The sequence below is a fragment of the Stegastes partitus genome, unplaced genomic scaffold, assembly GCF_000690725.1.
Source record: "Stegastes partitus isolate 25-593 unplaced genomic scaffold, Stegastes_partitus-1.0.2 Scaffold620, whole genome shotgun sequence".
NCBI lineage: Eukaryota > Metazoa > Chordata > Actinopteri > Pomacentridae > Stegastes > Stegastes partitus.
Window position 1 is genome coordinate 296,322 of NW_007578351.1, and position 18,802 is coordinate 315,123.

The 18,802-nt window shown below is 42.5% G+C and overlaps 1 protein-coding gene across 1 annotated transcript in view; it reads left to right on the forward strand.

Moving 5' to 3' along the window:
- plxnd1 (plexin D1) overlaps window positions 1-18,802 on the forward strand; it is a 76,963-nt gene that overhangs the window by 26,911 nt on the left and 31,250 nt on the right. The window contains exons 10-18 of the mRNA XM_008289535.1: window positions 1,421-1,510; window positions 1,812-1,920; window positions 3,045-3,202; window positions 6,674-6,819; window positions 12,064-12,169; window positions 13,565-13,704; window positions 14,128-14,307; window positions 14,632-14,716; window positions 15,268-15,537. Coding sequence (XP_008287757.1) covers window positions 1,421-1,510; window positions 1,812-1,920; window positions 3,045-3,202; window positions 6,674-6,819; window positions 12,064-12,169; window positions 13,565-13,704; window positions 14,128-14,307; window positions 14,632-14,716; window positions 15,268-15,537 — 1,284 coding nt within the window. The remainder of the gene's footprint in view (window positions 1-1,420; window positions 1,511-1,811; window positions 1,921-3,044; window positions 3,203-6,673; window positions 6,820-12,063; window positions 12,170-13,564; window positions 13,705-14,127; window positions 14,308-14,631; window positions 14,717-15,267; window positions 15,538-18,802) is intronic.

Here is an 18,802-nt window from a genome sequence, read left to right on the forward strand (position 1 = left end):
CTGCATGGTGTGAGACGGAAATGAAAATGAAGAATGAGTGAGGATCTTTATGCTTATGCTGCTTGGCTGTCTGGGCCCACCGTGCCTCCGGTATCTAACTGTGACTAGCTGAGTTGTGTCTTCGTCAGCACAGTGTACAATATGCAGTCGACCTGAGGCAGCACATGCGGCAGGAGCTTTATTTTGCTCGTTTCATTTTAAATTCGGCTACTGCTTCCAGATCAGATTTTTCAAACTCCTATTGTCATTCTTAATCCACACTGAGCGAGTCAGACACTGATCCTGCATCACTGATAAGGACGCTACTGCGATCTGCTAAAAATTCCAGTGCTGACTAGTTGCCAGGCGTGGTCAGTCACACGCCTAACCCTGGCTGGCCTCTCAAACCGTCTCCTGGTGTGTTGCCATGGTGACAGACATTGAGTCACATACAAGCCTCCTCTACACGCACGCACACACATTTCCTGAGGGCAGCCTGGATGTGATTGGCCATTCACACTACTCTTTATTATGAAAGTTTATACAGACTGACGTTGTTTGAATAATGTCTTCATCTTGTCATCTTGTTGACAAGTCAGCAGAGCAGGAAATGTGCTGCCAGTCATGTTCGTTCTCTCCTAAAACCCATGGCTCTGGAATTTGTGGTGAACTTTGGTTTGGTTCCCACACTTTAGCTGAAGGACAAATCTAAAATAGTTGTTTGAACTGTGATAAAGCAGTCTCACAAAAACATTTAGTAACAAACAGAAGCTTCTAGGTTTGTTGTCCATTATATATGAGTTCAGACTGAGGATAAGTCCAGAGAATAGTTCAAAGTACTTTGGAGTTTTTCTGTGGAAAAAGCAAAAAACCTGCCAGTTGCCAAAAAAAAAAAAAAAAATCAACCTTCTCTGGTGTCAAAAAGCACAACGAAAATAGAGTCCTGGAGAGGCCGATCAAGGTAGACCAATTTAAGCTGGCTGGAATCACAGACAAATTACTTCTTCCACTTTAGGCGCTTATCCTTTACTGCTCTTAGCTTCTGTATGGTCTTAACTTCGTATATCTTGGCTCAGTGAAACTCTGGCTGCCCGTTTTGTGAAGAATTAATTCGTATTCATTATTCTGACTCCCAGATGACTTGCTGAGGTGTGGGAGTCCAGATGTTTATGAATATGAATTGTGAATTGATCACATCTTTTCCTGGCAGGGACAATTATTGTGGGCTATTTCAGCTTCCTGGTACTCTTTCTGAGTTTTCAATTGTTACCAGGCTTGTTTGAAAGAGCTGTTCTTTGCAGAACTTAGCTCCAGTTCTCAAATTTTGAGTACTAAGGCGGTGATTATCTCATTGTGTGAACAGCATAATATGAGAGTTATTTTTTTTTGCTGTTGTTGTTAAAATGCTTCATATTTTTAAAGTACGTGTTTTGCATAACAGACGGAGAAGCTGGAGTGTGACTTTGGAACAGAGCAGCGATATGAGGCCACATGGCTGAACAGCTCGACTGTCAAGTGCAGTGGAGTGACAGTAAGTATAGGTGATGACCTACCAGAAATAACTAGTGAGTCAATTTGCCAAGTCTGAATAAAGATCAGCTAAGCTCTTGCACATTTACTGTGCATTTACTGCTCCAGTGTGCTCATGATAGTTAGGTTTAAGCCTTATTTGTAACTTGTTTTTGATGTAATTATTTTAAACCCTTATTTATGAGTTGGCAAAGAACCTGTTATTATCACGAGCAACAGGAAGCATGACAGACATAATGACATCGAGGAGATTCCCAGTACAACCTGTTTTACTGATATCACCTTCCTCTCTGTCTGTTTAGCTGTTCACTAATCAGAGGAGTCAGGTTTACCACCTCAACCTGAGGAGAAGAGGATTCTTTGGTGGACAGACGGAGGATGTATTTGTTGACAGCCCTCAGCCCATGAAAGGTAAGATATAAAACCCGTGATTATGTAGACGTGTGAAAAAAAAAATCAAAGAAACGGATGAAAAATACAGCTCTCTGCTAAGCTTCAGCTGTTTGCTCAGCTCTCCTGTATTTGCAGTATAATTAAACCACCACCACAACAGGAAAAAAAAAAAAAAAAAAGACTGACATAGCTGCCACTGTTGCTCCCAGAATGCATTTCACCTGTGCACAGATGTTTTCTGATGAGATCGGTGGATTTGATTACGCCTGTAGAAAAATAAAGAATCACTTACCGGGACAAACAGTGTTAGACTCCCTTTCACTTGTAATAATAGCAGTTTGTGCATTACAACACATAATTTGGCAACAACCAGTAATTTACCTTGATGCTATATTCAGCTGCTGCCTAATTACACATAATGATTATAGAACATAGGGAGCTGCAATTTTAAGGTATTATCAATGACTCTTACCGGCAGCGTCCAAATGTATTGTTGCAAATACAACCCTGAGCTCCATGATGACAGCGAGATGATGAAAAGTGGCGTGTGTTGTTGAACTTGGCATGTTGTCTAGAGTGCAGCATACAAGCCAGTTTTTGCCTGTCCCGGTCCCAGATGTTCTGCTCACAGTCCATGTGTCTACCATGTGAGCAACAGCCCTGGGCCGCTGCCACACACACACCCTGGTGCTGTTAGCGGACAACACGGTCGCTTCATAACATGCGGAGTCATCAAATTTTAAAATGACACGCACTTTATCACACACATACAGGCACGTACACACTATAATATGCGCACAATCACTTGCACAGATGCGCATGCAGTGATACAAATGGGACTTCTCACTGGGAGGCACATTGGAACATGAACATAATCATCTGTTTTCCCTGGCTTTGTTCTCGTCTACTTCACTAGCTCTTTCTTTTTTCTTCTTTTTTTTTTCTTGGTTTATTTTTATAGCCATGAATATATCATCCTGCAAATCCTCATACTTATTTAGAGCATGCAGCCCATATGGTTCATACACGCTATAAAATAAAATACCTTAAGGAGTATACTTTAAGTTGACTAGACAAGGCAAATATAGTTCAGAAATGCTTTGTTTTAATAATAGTAATCGCCTCTTTGTTTCTTCCTCTAGTGGAGGTGTACAACTGTGGCGCGGGTAGTTCCGACTGTTCCCAGTGCTGGGGCCGGGAGGATCAGGGACACCTCTGTGGCTGGTGTGAAAACAGCTGTAGGCCACGGGATGACTGTCAGCCAATCAGGGATCAGTGTCCCGCGCCTGAGATCCACAAGGTAAGATCACAGCTTAAACATAAATCATTGTAAACTTTAACTGCTTGCATTCATCCTGCTACAGCCCAGGCTCAATTTTTCAAACCATGAAACGACGACTCATGTGGTTGGTCACATGGTGTGGTATCCCCATGGCCTGTCTGTACAGTGTCAGCTGCTGAGGGATTGTTTGAGTCGTCCTATTAAAGCAGCTCACGCCGTAATAACACTAACGCTCTCTTAGTCACGGCCCTTTGGGAGATGTGTCGATCTGCAGTCACTCTGGAGGCCATGAGAACACCTTCTGACTCGTGTTGCTGCAGCGTATCTGTGTAAACTATGTGGACTATGGTAGGAAAGCTATATGTGTAGGACCCTTTATGTAGTAAACCACAGAAACTAAAAGAAACAAACAAGAACCATGAGGGGTTTTAGATTTGTGACCACAGCAAGAGCAAAACCGCACTAGTAAAGGGAATTAAGGAGTGTTTATCTTACGCAGGATCTGACTGCGGTCACGTCATCGTAATTACTGGCAGGGCCTTTCTTTAAACGGTTTATGGAACTCATTTGCATGATCATGTTCATTTGTTTGCCCAACTGTAATGGGAGCGTGTTGAGAGTCATCCTCCGAGCCTTTTTTGCCGCTACCAAACGTTCTATCAGCACAGCCACGGTAGGCGGTCATGGGAAGCATGGCTCACATGAGACTCAGTCGGCCTGAACTTCCTGTAGATAAAACCTGGTCTGCCCAGGAGAATAAGGGAGCAGAACAAAGCAGGCGGACACACACTCGCTCTCACATACACACACATAAGCCCACAATCTGTCACACAAATAGGCCATATTGAAGCATTCACGATTATCCTTCATTCTTTGTAGCTGTCAGCATACTGTGACTAACAGGATGCTCTGCGAGAGTCGAACTTATGTGGACTTCTTACGTGACTGAAGTTAGCTGGGCTGAGATGCCGTATGCGTGGGTAGACCATTGTTGCAATACTCTCTCTCTCTCTCTCTCATACACACTCCCACTAGCTTTCTCAGGAGAGCGTGTTGCAGAGAGGATACTGGGGCTGTGATTCGGTGGGGTGTGTGATGCAATACTTTGTGTTTTCCCAGAGAATCCACAGGGGTTATAGCCCGAGTATTCCAGCTTACGGAATAAAAGATCCACTCTCCCTAAATGTTCAACACTCTAATGCTGCAGCGGCTCTTTGTTATATACTCCCAGTGACAGTGTGCCGCTAAGATAATGAAACATGTTTTTCTTCACTCTGCTTTGTCACATACAATCCCTATCCCAAGGTACTAGCACCAAAATATCAATATTATGGAGGTGGATTCCATTATTCCCTAAACTTTGCCACTTACCACCTAATTGTGAAAAATGCTTCCCATTCAACGCATTGACGTAAGACAATGGAGACATTTATTATCTCCACAGCCCCTTTATACTCGTGCTATGTGTGGGCTAGTCCACTGTTTTAACAAAAAGACACTGATTAGAGGTACTCCAGCATCCAAAACAGGAACCCGCCTAACATAGTTTATCCACAACATGAAAAGAAAAAGAACAGAGGGACCTGGGCGAGACATAAATAGAGGGAGAGAGGATGGAGAGCTAGCTGGACACAGAAAGGGTGGAGAAGGGTAAAGTATGGTGAGAGGCTTTTTCCTGTTTTTGTCCTCGTGTCCTCCTTGATTAGTGTGATGCGGAGGAACTGGAGTGAGGAGAGGAGGATGAAAGCCTCAAAAAAATCTATTCAGAAACCCCCCTAAAAAACAACCAAAACCATATGGATAGGTAGCTTATCTGGTGCACGTTATATATCTGCATGCGTCTTCGTACCTACATTGGGAGCACGGTTGATGTGAATACAAAAATGTGGAATAATTTAGTCCTCAAATGCATTTAATAGCTCCAACATTCCTTGTGGAGATTTTTTTTTCAGAGAGACACATTCACACCCTGTGATCTCCCTGGAGGCCTGGCAGAGTTTGTGCTGTAAATCAAGACTCACAGACTTGTAAGAGGTGTAAATGAACAGCATGCAAGCTGATGTTGATGTCAATGCCCAATGGCACCGTAGAGACACGCTAGGTGCTATAAGAAGCACGGTGATAACAAATAACTGCTTACTTCTCGTTGCTTTTCCTGTGTTTATCTGACATGCTGCAGTGTGACTGGGCTCACATCCTCAAACATGTTTGTGCATTACACACATATGAAAGAATGCAACCACATGTTTGTGTTCAAGGAAGTATATGTGGTGTCAGTTGGGACAGAGTGGTCACACTTAACGTCTAAAAGCTCAATATAACCACAAAAACATCTGCATCTTTCCTTGCAGTTTAGATCTCACAGAAATACATGAAGTAATGGCTGGTTTCCGACAGTTTGTTTTCACACTGTATTAAAAAAAGATACATTCATTCTTTTCTTAACCGCCTCCCCCTTTTAGCTGGGAAATATATGGTTTATTTATCTGCGCTGTCACTCTTGCGGGTTTCAAATTATCTGAATGCAGAGCCAAACCTTGTCCTCTCACCTAGACCAAACAGAAGTGCTGTTTTCATTCTTCAGCTACAGTTTGTGATAGAGCCGGAGCCAGGCTAATAACACAGAGGGGTCACAGTGACCTCGGCTAAGCCAGGGGGTCATTCAGAACGGCAGGCACACTGCTGGGCAAGCTATGCTACGGTGGCAAGATGATGCTAGATTGCTTCTGTCTGGGCGTTGAAGATGTTATCTCTATAGTTGTGTTTTCATGGTGATTGGAGAGGTGACGGCGCTCTCCTTTCTTTCCGCGACTTCTGAATGGAAAAGTTAAGAGACTGGGGCTGAAATGATGCGTGAGAGTATGCCTCTGAACAACAGCAGAAATTGGACTAAGGAATTTGACAGAGCAGACACAGGAAAACAGATGAAAGGGAATAGCGCAGCGCATTAATTCCCCTGTTGAGGCTTTGCTCTCTCACCACCACCATCAGCATTCACTTTCCTCTCGACACTCAGTTCCCTAAATTGCCTCCCCACTCATCCACCTTTCTGCTGTGCTCTCCACCTCGCCTCTCCAGCCCGCACTTTCTCACTCTGTCTGTCTCTTGTGGGATGTGAAGGGGGCTCTTAAGCTGCTCTTTATTTGCATGTGCTGTAGAGGATTAGGGGCTGAAGAGTCTCAGACTGGCACAGTTAAGAGTCTGCTTTGTGTGTGTATATACCTAAACCTTGTGTCTATTCAATTAGATCTCAGTCTTCAGCAGAAGAACACTTACACAGGCCCTTATCGCCGTGTGTGCCACACTCTATGTCTGCATCAGAGACAGCATCTCTATTCTCTATATTCTGTCATGTTCATTATCGCCCATCATTAGGGGACTGTTTTTATGGAGATAATCTACTTATGAACGCTAATTTATTGCGCATATTACAGCACTTTTGCAAGCTTTTCTTTCTCTCTGTTCATTACTTCACTTTGTCTTTGTCAGATCTCCCCCCTGAGAGGTCCGGTGGAAGGAGGCACTCTGCTGACAGTACAGGGCAGGAACCTGGGCAGGAGGGCGGGAGCAGTGCAGGTCTATATAGGGGATGTGCAATGCACCCTACTGCCTGAGCTCTACACTGTCTCCACAGAGTAAGCATTGCAACACACAATTGACACATGATTCACAAATTTGCAGTGTTTGCCCGCCGTTCCCTGAGCGTTTTCGCAAGAATAGCACTGTGCGGGGACATTTTTCTTCTTTTGATTTCTGCTGCCATGTACTTATTTAATTACAATTTACATTATCGACATTGCAAATGGATAAGATGGCAGAAATAGGTGCTTTTTTCTGTACATCATCATAATTATTTTTATTTAAAACCCTGCGAAAATATGCAGTAATGTCGCAGCTAGGACTTGTGAGATGATACGTAACAATTACCTGTTGTCATGGCAACCTGACATGCTTTCAGGCAGGTGAGTGTTCAGGTGGATGACAGGCAGAAATAGACACACGCACAGAACAAGTGATAGAAATCCTGACATGTACATCTCAGACGTTCGTGACTCCTTCAAATCAGACAGTACAGTGAGAGCTGCCTTCTTTTAATGGATAGCAGATAGCTCTCCCACACTTGAAAACTTTATCAGCTGGGAACGATGTAAAAAAAAAACAACAACAAAGCCAGGAGGTGCCATGCTTTAAACATTTTTAGGAACTCCTACAAAATTTTATATACCTCTAATAAAGGTGATGCAGTTTAATTAAAGGGAAACTTGAGTTCACAGGTGGATATGTGTCATAAAACATTAAAGCTATACATCTGTTTGTGGCTTCAGAAGAAGCTGTGGGAAATCTGACAAACTGATTCATAAAAACAGTGGTTGGAGGTGGGAACTATGAGTTTGACAAAGCAGGAAATCTGGGAATTTGGAGTTATAAAGGAAGGAGTTTATTAGACCTCTGTAAATTGCTCCCTATCTCTGCACAAGGCTAATGTCTCAAACCTAGTTTAGCCACTACTAGCACCTGAATCTCTGACTAAATTGTCAGTGGTTGACTTGTATTGTGGACAATTTAGGCACCTGTTTTTTTTTTTTTTTTGAAAAGACAGAGGAATGCATGGAAACACAAACACTGCATCTTTGGTTCTGCTACATTTATTTTGGTCGTTTTCTTAAAAGTTTTCAGGAAATTAATAAAAGTCTCACATGGCCCCTCTTTCAAATTATCATTATTATCTCAAAATACTGCAGAGATGGTTTATGTTACCATGACTTATTTTACCATTTGTGAGACCAGGACTTTCTGTCGCTTTGAGCGATCATTTTCAATGGAAATAAAGCTGAATTTCATAGCACAGCGGGGTGTTTTTTATCTCATGTGTATAGTGAGTTTGTCAGACAGTGTTTCAGCTATAAAATCAGTAGTTTAGCGTTGAAGAGCTACAGGTTAAAAATGACTCCAAGATGGCTTCATGTGTGGTTTTAATGGATTTCAGTCACTGTTTCATACTCCATCTATTGTCTGACAGCAGAAATTTAAAAATGAGAACAGCTTTATTGGGAATTTGACTGTATAAAAACGCAGTATACGTGAGCACAAAGAGCAGGAGAGAAGCAAACAATGTAAACATTGGCTGAATTTATGGAAGAACAACAAGCGACGTGAAAACACAACAACCCATCCAGTCCTTCTTTAGTGTTTTCAAATTTACTTTAAAGTTTTCACCCACTTTGCTAAATCTGTGAACTATCCACAGATCTGTAGCAGTGTATGAAAATGTGAAAGGGCAACTGGTGTATTACAGTCCTAGCAAAAGTTAAAGTGCTTGATCCCTCACCAGATCACCCTCAATGGAAAAAAACTAAATGAAAGAAATGCAATAAACGGACAAAGAAAAAAGTAAAACAGACCATTAAACCCAGCTCATGTGACCCAGTTGTACTTTTCAATTTGTAATTGTCAAGCTTTTTTTTTTCTTTAAAGAAACCCCAAATGAACCAGGTATTAAACTTGCTCTCACAAATCATCTTTTATATCTGCCTGGTACAGGTCCACCAGTCTTGAAATTAGAATACTAAAACGTCCATGTAGGGTTTAGTTTTCATGTATTCATGAAGCTAATTCGCACAAATATTATTATGCAGCACACTTCTCATTTTAAATGACTCCATCGCCATCCCTCCGAAGCTCAGGGACCATCACACTGTCACCATGGAGACAGCAGGACCCTGCTTTGACACCGGAATAACAGAGCTGAGTGGAAGTCAGTAACTCTACAATTACATCCAAACTTCCATTCAGTATCTGTAATGTTCCTTGAATGGAACTGTTTATCTGGTCTTGCTCCACTGAAGCCAATCATTATATTAAGACCATTTCTAAGGTGACCTGTGGGTCTTACCTGTCACTCCAGCTGTCTGACACGTTTCCTCCAAACCACACATGTCGAAAACAGCGAATCACATTTCACTCCGGGGGTGATCTCATCTCGTATTGCCATTCCTCATTGGCTCACGAGGGCTGGTTGTTGTGACAGTGCAGCGCATCCTCATTTTTGGAGGTGGCATCTACAAATCATAACACGTCAGTGCATCTGACAGTGTCAGCACATTTGACTTGCACAAGCGCATCTGCATTTTTCTACTTCTATACTTGTGGGGACCTTTGGTGATTGTGAGTCATTTAATTTAAATTTAATTTAGAGAAGTCTGAATCTGTTCATACCACACCCACAAAGCTTCTTGAAGTTGCAAGAACTGCATAAAAAATAAACTAGTTTTGCAAAAATACCCTCATTCACAAAAATACAACACACACACACACACACACACACACACATCAGCATACACACACCTGCGCATGTGACCTCATTTACCAGGACTGTTGAGACAGGTGTCTGCTCGTGTGCTGAAAAGTGAAAGTTCACATCTGTGTGCCAAAAGGAAAATGTGCAGCACTGGAGAGACTACGCTCCTCTCACTCGGTGTCAACATGTTAATTAATGGCACAGTCAGTCTAGGCACACCTCATTTGCTGGAGTACTTCTCTGGATATTTGGCTCAGATCCTTCACGCTGCCCTCTCTATCATTTTCATACGAGCCCTCTGTGCCCTTCGCCCTGTCCATTTAGCAGAACCCAGAAAACACTCACATCCAGGCGTCATACAGAGTTGATTGTTGATGATCCTCATCAGCCACTCAAGGGAAATGATCGCAGACATCTCAGCGTAGCCCAAATATTGCCCTCTGAAACCCATAATATCTCCGCAGTGGGGCGGTGCAGGAATGTGGAGCAGGGGTCAGTCCGAGGCTCTGTCTGCTCCTGCTGGGAGTCTGTCTGTCCTTTTCACTGGGATCACACTAGACTCACACACGTACGCAGTGTATCTGCAGGTGTTGCAAAATTCTTTTTGTGTGCTTTCGCATCTGATTGTGAGCTGCTGGGAGACGTCACACACCAACTGTGTAATCTAGATGTGGAAATGTTGCGACATAAATTGCGCGTGTAAGAGGCTGTAGAGTGTGGAGTCCTTTTTTGTAGCATTTTAGTCGACACCATCAGACCAGTAGCAGGTGCTGCCACATGTCCCAACTACAGCAACTATAAGTTTATAGTCTCATAACAGGTACAAATTGAATATAGCAGAATCTAATCCAAATTAGTTCATTTAATTGGTTGATTTAATTATGCCACAACGAGTTATTGTTATGTTTAGATAAATGATAAATTCTACCAAGTATGATTTTTTTTGGGCTCTAGCCTCTTCAATGTAAGGATTTTTCAGTGTTTTATCATTGTAAAGTGAATATATTTTAGTTTTGAACAGCTGGTTGGAAAAAATAAGACAAGTGAAGATGCCACATTGGACATGCGATGGACATTTGTCAATATTCTCTCAAATTTTGTGAGTCTTTATTGTATTTAAAGGCTCTTAAATAGTCTTCCTAACGTGGAGCATAAACCCTGACACACACTCAGCTTGTATTTAAACTCCATTTTAGCTTAATCACAGCTTCTGTCCGTTGATATGCCTTTTGTGTATACTCTTCAAGAAATAATTATTTTTTTGTTTGTCTTTTTTTTTAAAATCACAGAATAATCCTCAACATTATGGTTCAATAGCAGACTTCACACAGCGTGATGTATTGTTTTGATAATAGTTTAATTCTCAGCCTGAAGCAAACCTGCAGGTTCAGGCTGATTCCGGCTCCGGTTTCTCTTATTTCCCTCAGGCTTGAACCTGTGAATAGTCATGTTTCATTCTGTTTGCTCTTTTTTTCCCTTTCTTCTCTAAATTAGAGCATGTGAAATGAAGCATTTTCTTCAAACAGGTGCGTGTCTGCCCTCATGCCACGTAACTGACGGGAGTGTAATTTGAGTGTAACGACATTCTGTACCTGATGCTCCTGTAATTAATGAGCAGCAATGTAGACCCTGCTATCAACAGATGGCTGATACTGCAGGTTATTTTAGAATATATTTTAACAGCTATTCAGGCGTCTGAGCGAAATTCATGCTTTAATTGGGCCCATCAAAAGCTGCAGTGGTTTGAGCTGGGAAGTGCATTCCAACTTGAGCAGGGTAAGGCCTGGTTTTTAAAGAACACTCTGGGATGCAACTTTCTTACCCTGAGCTCATCCCTGACAGCTTGACCCCAGCCAAGCCCAGATCTGTCCAGCCCAGCCTCATCTTACCGCATGTCCTGCCAGGTCCTCCTACACAAAGCAGAGCTCCTCCGCTTATGTAAATACTCCACGATTCCTCTGTCAATCATCCGATCACTAGCTGAGAATATATAACCACTGTAGCAGCAGGCACCTGACTAAATAAACCGACAGGGTGTCAAGCTGGAAGGGGGATCATGTGAGGCGATAAAGGTTGTGTTCGCCCCCTAGTACATTTATCCCCGCGAGGTCCCAGAACAGTAGGTCCCTGTGCCTCGGTACACCACCGTGTCATTAATATGAGACGTCCCTGTAGAGCGCGCACTGATGACACAGGGTTTAATCACAGCCAGGAGGTGAGAGAACAAGCCTTAGCAGCCCCCCTTAATCTCCTCTGTGGTTAAACACATCTGGTCTGAGGAGATTTGACCTTTACATCTCTTAATATCTGATATCTCAAGGCTTTATTTGATTCCATATGCAAATGCAATAGGGATTGATGAATTAGTTCATAACCAGCATTCTCCCAGATTAATTTTGTGTCTTTGTTTTAGCATTCATAATCAACATCTCCCTCTGTGTATTTATATTGGTTTTCTCTGGCTTACAATTTGAGTTGGGAAACTTCTATTTCAAACGAGTTTATTAAATTAAAACCATGAGCTGCAATTTTCGAGTGTTTTTTATTAAACTGGTCTCTTATTGTGATGCTTTGTCCCCAGGCTGGTGTGTCAAACTGGGAGGTCTGACTTTGAAAGGACAGATTTTGTCCAAGTGGAAGTGGATCAGAGTGGGACGGGGACGTCAAAGGAGAGCTTCTCGTACTTAGTGAGTATTCTCCAGACATCTACCCTCCCGCTGTTTCGTGCTTTCTGTTATGTCCGTCTTTTCCCCTAACAGTCCTCCTCTATGCTCTTTTTCCTCGTTCCCCACTGGGAGAGCCTTCCCAAGTGTGTCAGTTGAGTGTTAACAGATGCGTTTTATGATCCAGAGGAATGCAAGTGTGTGGGAATCTTCAAACGTCCATCTGAGCTGCAGCTAAGCACCATTGTCATCCTGCGCTCGCTGCCAGCAAAAACAAATATGGTGATTGTTGGAATGTCCCTTTGCTCTGAATTCATCACTGGACGAGGAGAGCGAGCCAGCATTGTGTTAATTGACCTCGACCCGCACAGTCTCTCATGGATTAAGAATATTCAGTCTGTGGAAATACCCATGTAAGCCCTTTGTTTCTCTTTGTTTAGAGACAAAGAGTTTTTTATAATTCAATGCTGGAATGGTCTATCATTTCAGCGGCTTCTAAGAGCAGCTCTGCCTGTGAGTCATCCCGCTGAGAAATCACCCTCATCTTGAAACCCTTCTTGATACATCGGGATGAAGGAAATCCAGAACAACAAACATTACGCCAGGCTGTTATGGGAACTCCTCTTGGGCTTCCTTACCCAACTTTGGGATGCTTGGTGTGAAGTGGGGGGGTTTTACTGCAGGGTGCTGAGGAGATATGGGAGAAAGGGAAAACAGTTTTGGAGACAGGATATGTGCCTCTACTGCATCTCCTTCCTCAAACCTTTAGACGGAAACATCTGCCTCCTTACGCCCACTCTGACACACAAACACACAATAGGTCTGATCCATCTGCGTGCACTGAGGAAGTGAATCCTGTCAGTGAGGATAAGAGGTTTCCCCTGAGGCGAGGTTCATGGCGGGGATAGAAAGTTCGGAAAGAGCAGGAATGCTGATGCTGGTAGCTGCTGAGCTGGACAGGGATATTCATCTTCGCCCAAGGAGCTTTTGTCTGTGTGTGTGTGTGTGTGTGTGTAGGTGCATGTGTATATGTGTTTGCATGCGTATATAAGTGTACATGCAGTTTTTCACACGTATGCATGAGCATTATTACTTCTCACCCGCAGTATAACAGTCCTGCTAGCTTGAGCCCAAAGGCCTGTTGGCTTCAGCAGCACTTTAACATACTGCAGCGTGGGCTGTCTTCACAGTTTTCTTCACTAATTTACTGTTATAGTCAGCAGCTGTCTCAGCCAATCTGTAAAGACAAGATTTGAACCTCAAAGGATAAGGAAAGATTTTATTTGGTGTCAAGTAAAGCATTATAGAGCACAAACACAGTTTCAGTAAGCCTGTCTTTTCCAGTGACAGAAGCTGTCAGATGTCCAATGATAAATCTGATGTCTTGCTAGTCATGCCGCATCTCCCCTCTGCATGCAGATGCCAAAGCTGCTGTCAATGGAGCCGAGGAAGGGATCTCGTGCAGGAGGAACCAGAGTGACCATCAGGGGAGAACACCTGGACATCGGCTCTCAGGTTATGGTCAAGGTCAACAACTCACTGGAATGCACCATCACAAAGTGAGTACAACCTGCTTTGAACACAACATGCTGCAGTTGTTTTTAAGTCTTTGAGGCGAGACCAGATCTAAATGACTCTGAAAGCTGCCCACTAAATTACAAAGCGTTTGAACAGTTTCCTTTGCTTTCCACATGGTACAAGTGTTTTTTAATAGCCGATGCCAATTGCATGAACCTAATAATTAAATATTCAGGCAGTATCGCTTTGTGAAGCCCGCATGAAGCTGTTCAAGCTGCTCGCACATTTAAATTCTGCACCTCCACTCGTATTCATAGTGCATTCCAAAATAGCTCCATGACCTCCATGAGAGTCTGCCAAGCTGCAATAAACATAACTTCAATTGTGATCTGAAACATTTCTGGGATTAAACATTTGCAGACATCACAAGTTTTGTGGTTACGATGTTTACTGCATTTTTACAGGAAAACAGATGAAACGATTGAATGCACCATGCCTCCAGCGTTGCAGGCGCACACTGACTCAGTGACAGTGTGTGTGGAGTTTGAGGACCTTCCCTGTCAGGGTGTGGAGCTTAGCACCACATACACCTATGAGAAGAACCCCACTATCAGCTACATTCACCCCATAAAGAGCTTCCTCAGGTAGGTCAACTGCAAAACACACACGCTGCATGCATTAAAAAAAACAGCTTCACAGTTGCACATGAGCCGTTGCTTTATTGTGGTCCAGTGTATCTTCTTCCTATTGTGTTCGAAACAGCACAGCATGTGTGTGACAGAGCAGCGACATGTCTTTGATGACATGAGCCGATTTTCACTGCAGTCAGACTGGTTTGCATTATTATCCTGTCCTCCGTTTCTCTCTCACTTTGGTGCAGTGTCCCAAAGTACTTGCATACCAGTATGAAGTTGACACATTTTTGTCATGGCTAAACTGCGACTCTCTTGTTCTTGTGTGTGTCACAGTGGTGGCAGGACCATCACAGTGACAGGCCAGGGTTTTGATCTGGTGCAGAGTGTCACTATGCAGGTGCTGGGAATTGGGAAAACGGTGAGTAATGAGCCGAATGTTTCCCCTTTTGATGGCTATTTCTGTCGTATAATCAGCCATGTGGAAATTTCTAATGAAGTGGAGCAAAATTAAAAACATGTTTTTAGCGTGGCATGTGTCATGTTGCTACCTAAGAAAAAAAAAGGGAAATATGCTGATTTGCTTTCATTTTTAAATGTCAACAAACAAACCCAAATGATATATATATTTTTTTATAGTAAAATACAAGTAGGTAATGTTATTGAACATCTGACTAAAGTAACCCTAACCCCATGTGGTTGAGGCAGATGGCCATCCTCCCTGAGCCTGGTTTTGCTGGAGTTTTTTTTTCTTCTTTTTCTTAGGATTCTTTGTGTTTTCTCTCTACAAAATTTGTAAGACCTTCATCTTCTATAGCGTGCCTTGAAATGACATATCTTGTGAATTACCTCCACATGAATAAGATTATATTGAATTGAATTGAACTGAAATGAACTGAATTATACTTAAATTAATTAAAAAGGCACAAAGCCAGTTTTTAAGCTACCATGTCCTCTCTGGTCCTTCCCCAGCGCTGTGAGGTTCTCTCCGACTCTACAATCATCTGCCCATCCCCAGCATCCAGCCAGTCCCAGCAGACCTCCGTGCAGTTCTTCCTGAATGGAGTCCTCTACATGGGGGACAGCCCATCCCCCTCTGATGATGAGCCAGAGGAGGAGGAGTTGGAGCCTCATAAAGGTCACTTCATGTTGGAATATGTGGAGGATCCTCAGTTCTTCACCGCCAACAAAGAAAAGCTGATTAAACACCATTCAGGAGAGCCACTGACGCTCATCATCAATGTGAGTGACACTGCTGAGATGGGATGTTTGGTTCATATTCGTGCTTATGTTGGTTTGCTGATGAGTCAAGAAGATATGAACTGTTAGAAAGCTGAAGCTTCCAGTCAAAGAGATTTATTTAGTTTTTTTTTTAACACAACATTCTATTCAACACAAATGTGCCGCAGAAGTTTGTAATGATGTGAGAATCGTATGAAACAAGAATTTAATCTGCATGTTAAATCTCTGCTGTTTCTCAGGCATAATGACTAACCTAATACTTAAGAAATAAACTCAAAAAATGTCAGTTAAAGAACTAAAATTCCAACTTTGACAGATGGAATACAGTCTATATTTATTATTTAGCTGAATGACTACACCAAAATGTGGTATTTTGTGCTTTGCAAATGAATAAAGACATAAGAAATGAGGGATTCAGTGAGGCTTAAGAGTCTACAGCCATGCTGTCAGCTCTGTGAGGCTGTTCTCAGCCAAAGCTGTGCTTGGTGGTAAAATGTTCCACACGTGTGGATTGGTTTATTAGCACTAAGTACAACGTACAGTTCCAAGTATTTATTTTGCCTTTATGTTGTCATACCATGCTGGACACATCTGTATCTTTTTTTAATTTAATCTTCATTTATCTCTTTCATAACTATCATAAATGTCTTTTAGAAGAGCATCCTCACCTACATATGCAGCAGCAGAACCAGCATGGTTGCAGCAGGACTACAATTACACGTATAACAACAAAAAATAAGCCACAGGATCACAAAGGTTCTAAAACATTTATCGGGAATCAAACAGGAGCAACATGTCAAAACATCTACACCCAGGTGTGCCTGACTCCAAGTCAGATATGCCAAACTTTTAAATTTGACTTGATGAGTCACAATCACCAACGGTAACCCAATTCACCTTCAGGGGCACATAAATACCTGAACCAAATGTCACTATACTCTGCACAAAACACTTCAATAAAAACCAAAGAAACTCAGATGAAAGCTTTAGGATCACCAACAGAGGATTCATCTTCAGGGGACCATAAGCACCTATACAGGGTGCAGTAGTTGTTCAGATATCTCGTTTGGGGAAGTGGTGGGTTCACTGGAGAACCAACTGGCATCGCAGTCCCTACTAGCAGCATTGTTACAAATTAGACAAATATAGTAAGCCAATTTTTTCATCAAAAAGCAATCAGGACCAAAGATATTATCAAGAGAAATCGAACTGCTGACATTCTTCGCTTTGAAAAATCACTCAAACTCTTGAACAAGTGATGCTATTTTTTGGCAGTTGCCTGTGTTTTGGCTCCAAAAGCAGCGCTGCTATAAACGTGACTGCACCCACTGTGAACAGCAGACAGAGCTGAACGTTTCTTTATTCATATTCACATAAACCAGAGGCACATAAAACACATCAAAGGCTCTGTCCTCTGAAATGTGTTGATTTCTGTTGGGGGTCTTCGGGGGGGAAGGGTGCCGTGGCAGCTTAGTGGGAGGTCCCATGTTCCTGTGTTCTGGCTGAACTAAGCACCTGTCTGCATGAATTCATCTCCCTAAAGGCCTGCCGGCTGTGACACCGAACGACGTGCTACATGCTAAAAGCACAGACAGGGAAGTTTGAACATGATGCAGCTTCCTCTTTATGTGTTTGTGTGCCAGGATGAGGCCCCTGCAGGAATCGCTGCCTCAGCCCGTCTCCTCGAGTCTGTTGTTTCCTGTTTTATTTAGGAAGGTGGATTCCACTAGTGGTGGACCTGAAGGGGGGAGAAGCTGGAGAGGGAATGTGTTTGTTTAATAGCGGGGCTTGTTAGCCAGGCGGATCCTATATTAAGGACATGAGCTGGAATGTGGGTGGGTTTTGTTTGCTTTCATCCTGTTTCAGCGTTTACAATCCGTTGTTTTCATGTGATTAATTTATGTGTGAAAATGTTATGCATATTGGGTTTTTAAAATACATTTTTAACAATATGCTCAAACATATTGGTTAAGATAGCTTTGACGCTCGCTGTTTGTGTCTGTGAGTTATGTTTGTGTGTTGTGTCTGAATAAGGAAGCATTTGTTGACAGAGACCCAGGGGGCTGCATCCTGCAGTAGGGACAGGACTGTGCCCTGAGGGTGTAATCAAAGCAAGGAAGCACATTGGGGACAAACACACACATACTTCCTCACTTGTGATTCATATATTTACGGGAAACTGCAGTTTTGTACAAATACGGTTGAATTTTTGTTCATCTGGCCAAAATTGTAACTCATGAAAATGACACTGCACACAACAAGTTAAGTAGAGAGATCTAAGAATGCCACAACATGGCAAAACAATCAAGAGACGCAAGCAGTCATATGACCAGACAGGCTGTACACAAACCTCCAGGGTAGCCAAAATTACTTAGAAGAGGAGGAATTTTAAAATGAACTGGTGCTTTTGTGTTACTGCTGCTGCTGTTGCAAAAACAAATTCAGCACAGTTCACAAACTGACTTGCTGGTTTGACCTGTACCTTCAAACAAAGTGCTTTAGTTAATGCAATTTGTTCACAACAAACCAACTGTTCATTTTCTGTCCATACAATCTGTCCGTTGTATTATTCATCATTGGGTTTTCAAGGGGATTTTAGGGACTGTCCTGAACAGGACACTACTAAACAAACTATATAACGGAGAACTGTTTCAGGACACGGCTGCAAGGTGAAGTGGTGGTTAGCACTGTTGCCTCGCAGCAAGAAGGTCACCAGTGAGGGTCCCAGTGAGGACACCAGGATCTTTCTGCGTGGAGTTCGCATGTTCTCCCCATGCAGTGTGGGTTCTCTCCGGGTTCTCCGGCTTCCTCCCACACAGTCCAAAAACATGTTGAGGTTAATTTGTGATTCTAAATTGTCCGTAGGTGTGGATGTGAGTGTGCTTGGTCGTCTGTCTCTAAGTGTGGCCCTGCGATAGACTGGCGACCTGTCCAGGGTGTGTGTGTGTGTGTGTCCAAGTGAGGATTAAGCAGTGTATAGATAATGGATGGATGGATGTTTCAGAACGTATCTGGCATTTCAGCACTGTTTTGTTTTTTTCAATCATTAGCTGACATATACACAAATATACAATATATTCAGTAAGCTAACAGTAAAGGACAATGTTATCTCAGCTGCTGGAAAGCCATGAAAATAAGACCCAATACTGAAATTCCTTTAAAGGCTAATATGACTGTCCCTTGGAATTAACATCTATAAACTAAATATAGACATTTTCTAAGCAAGAATATATAGATACTTGATTCTGTTGATATTAAAAGGCTG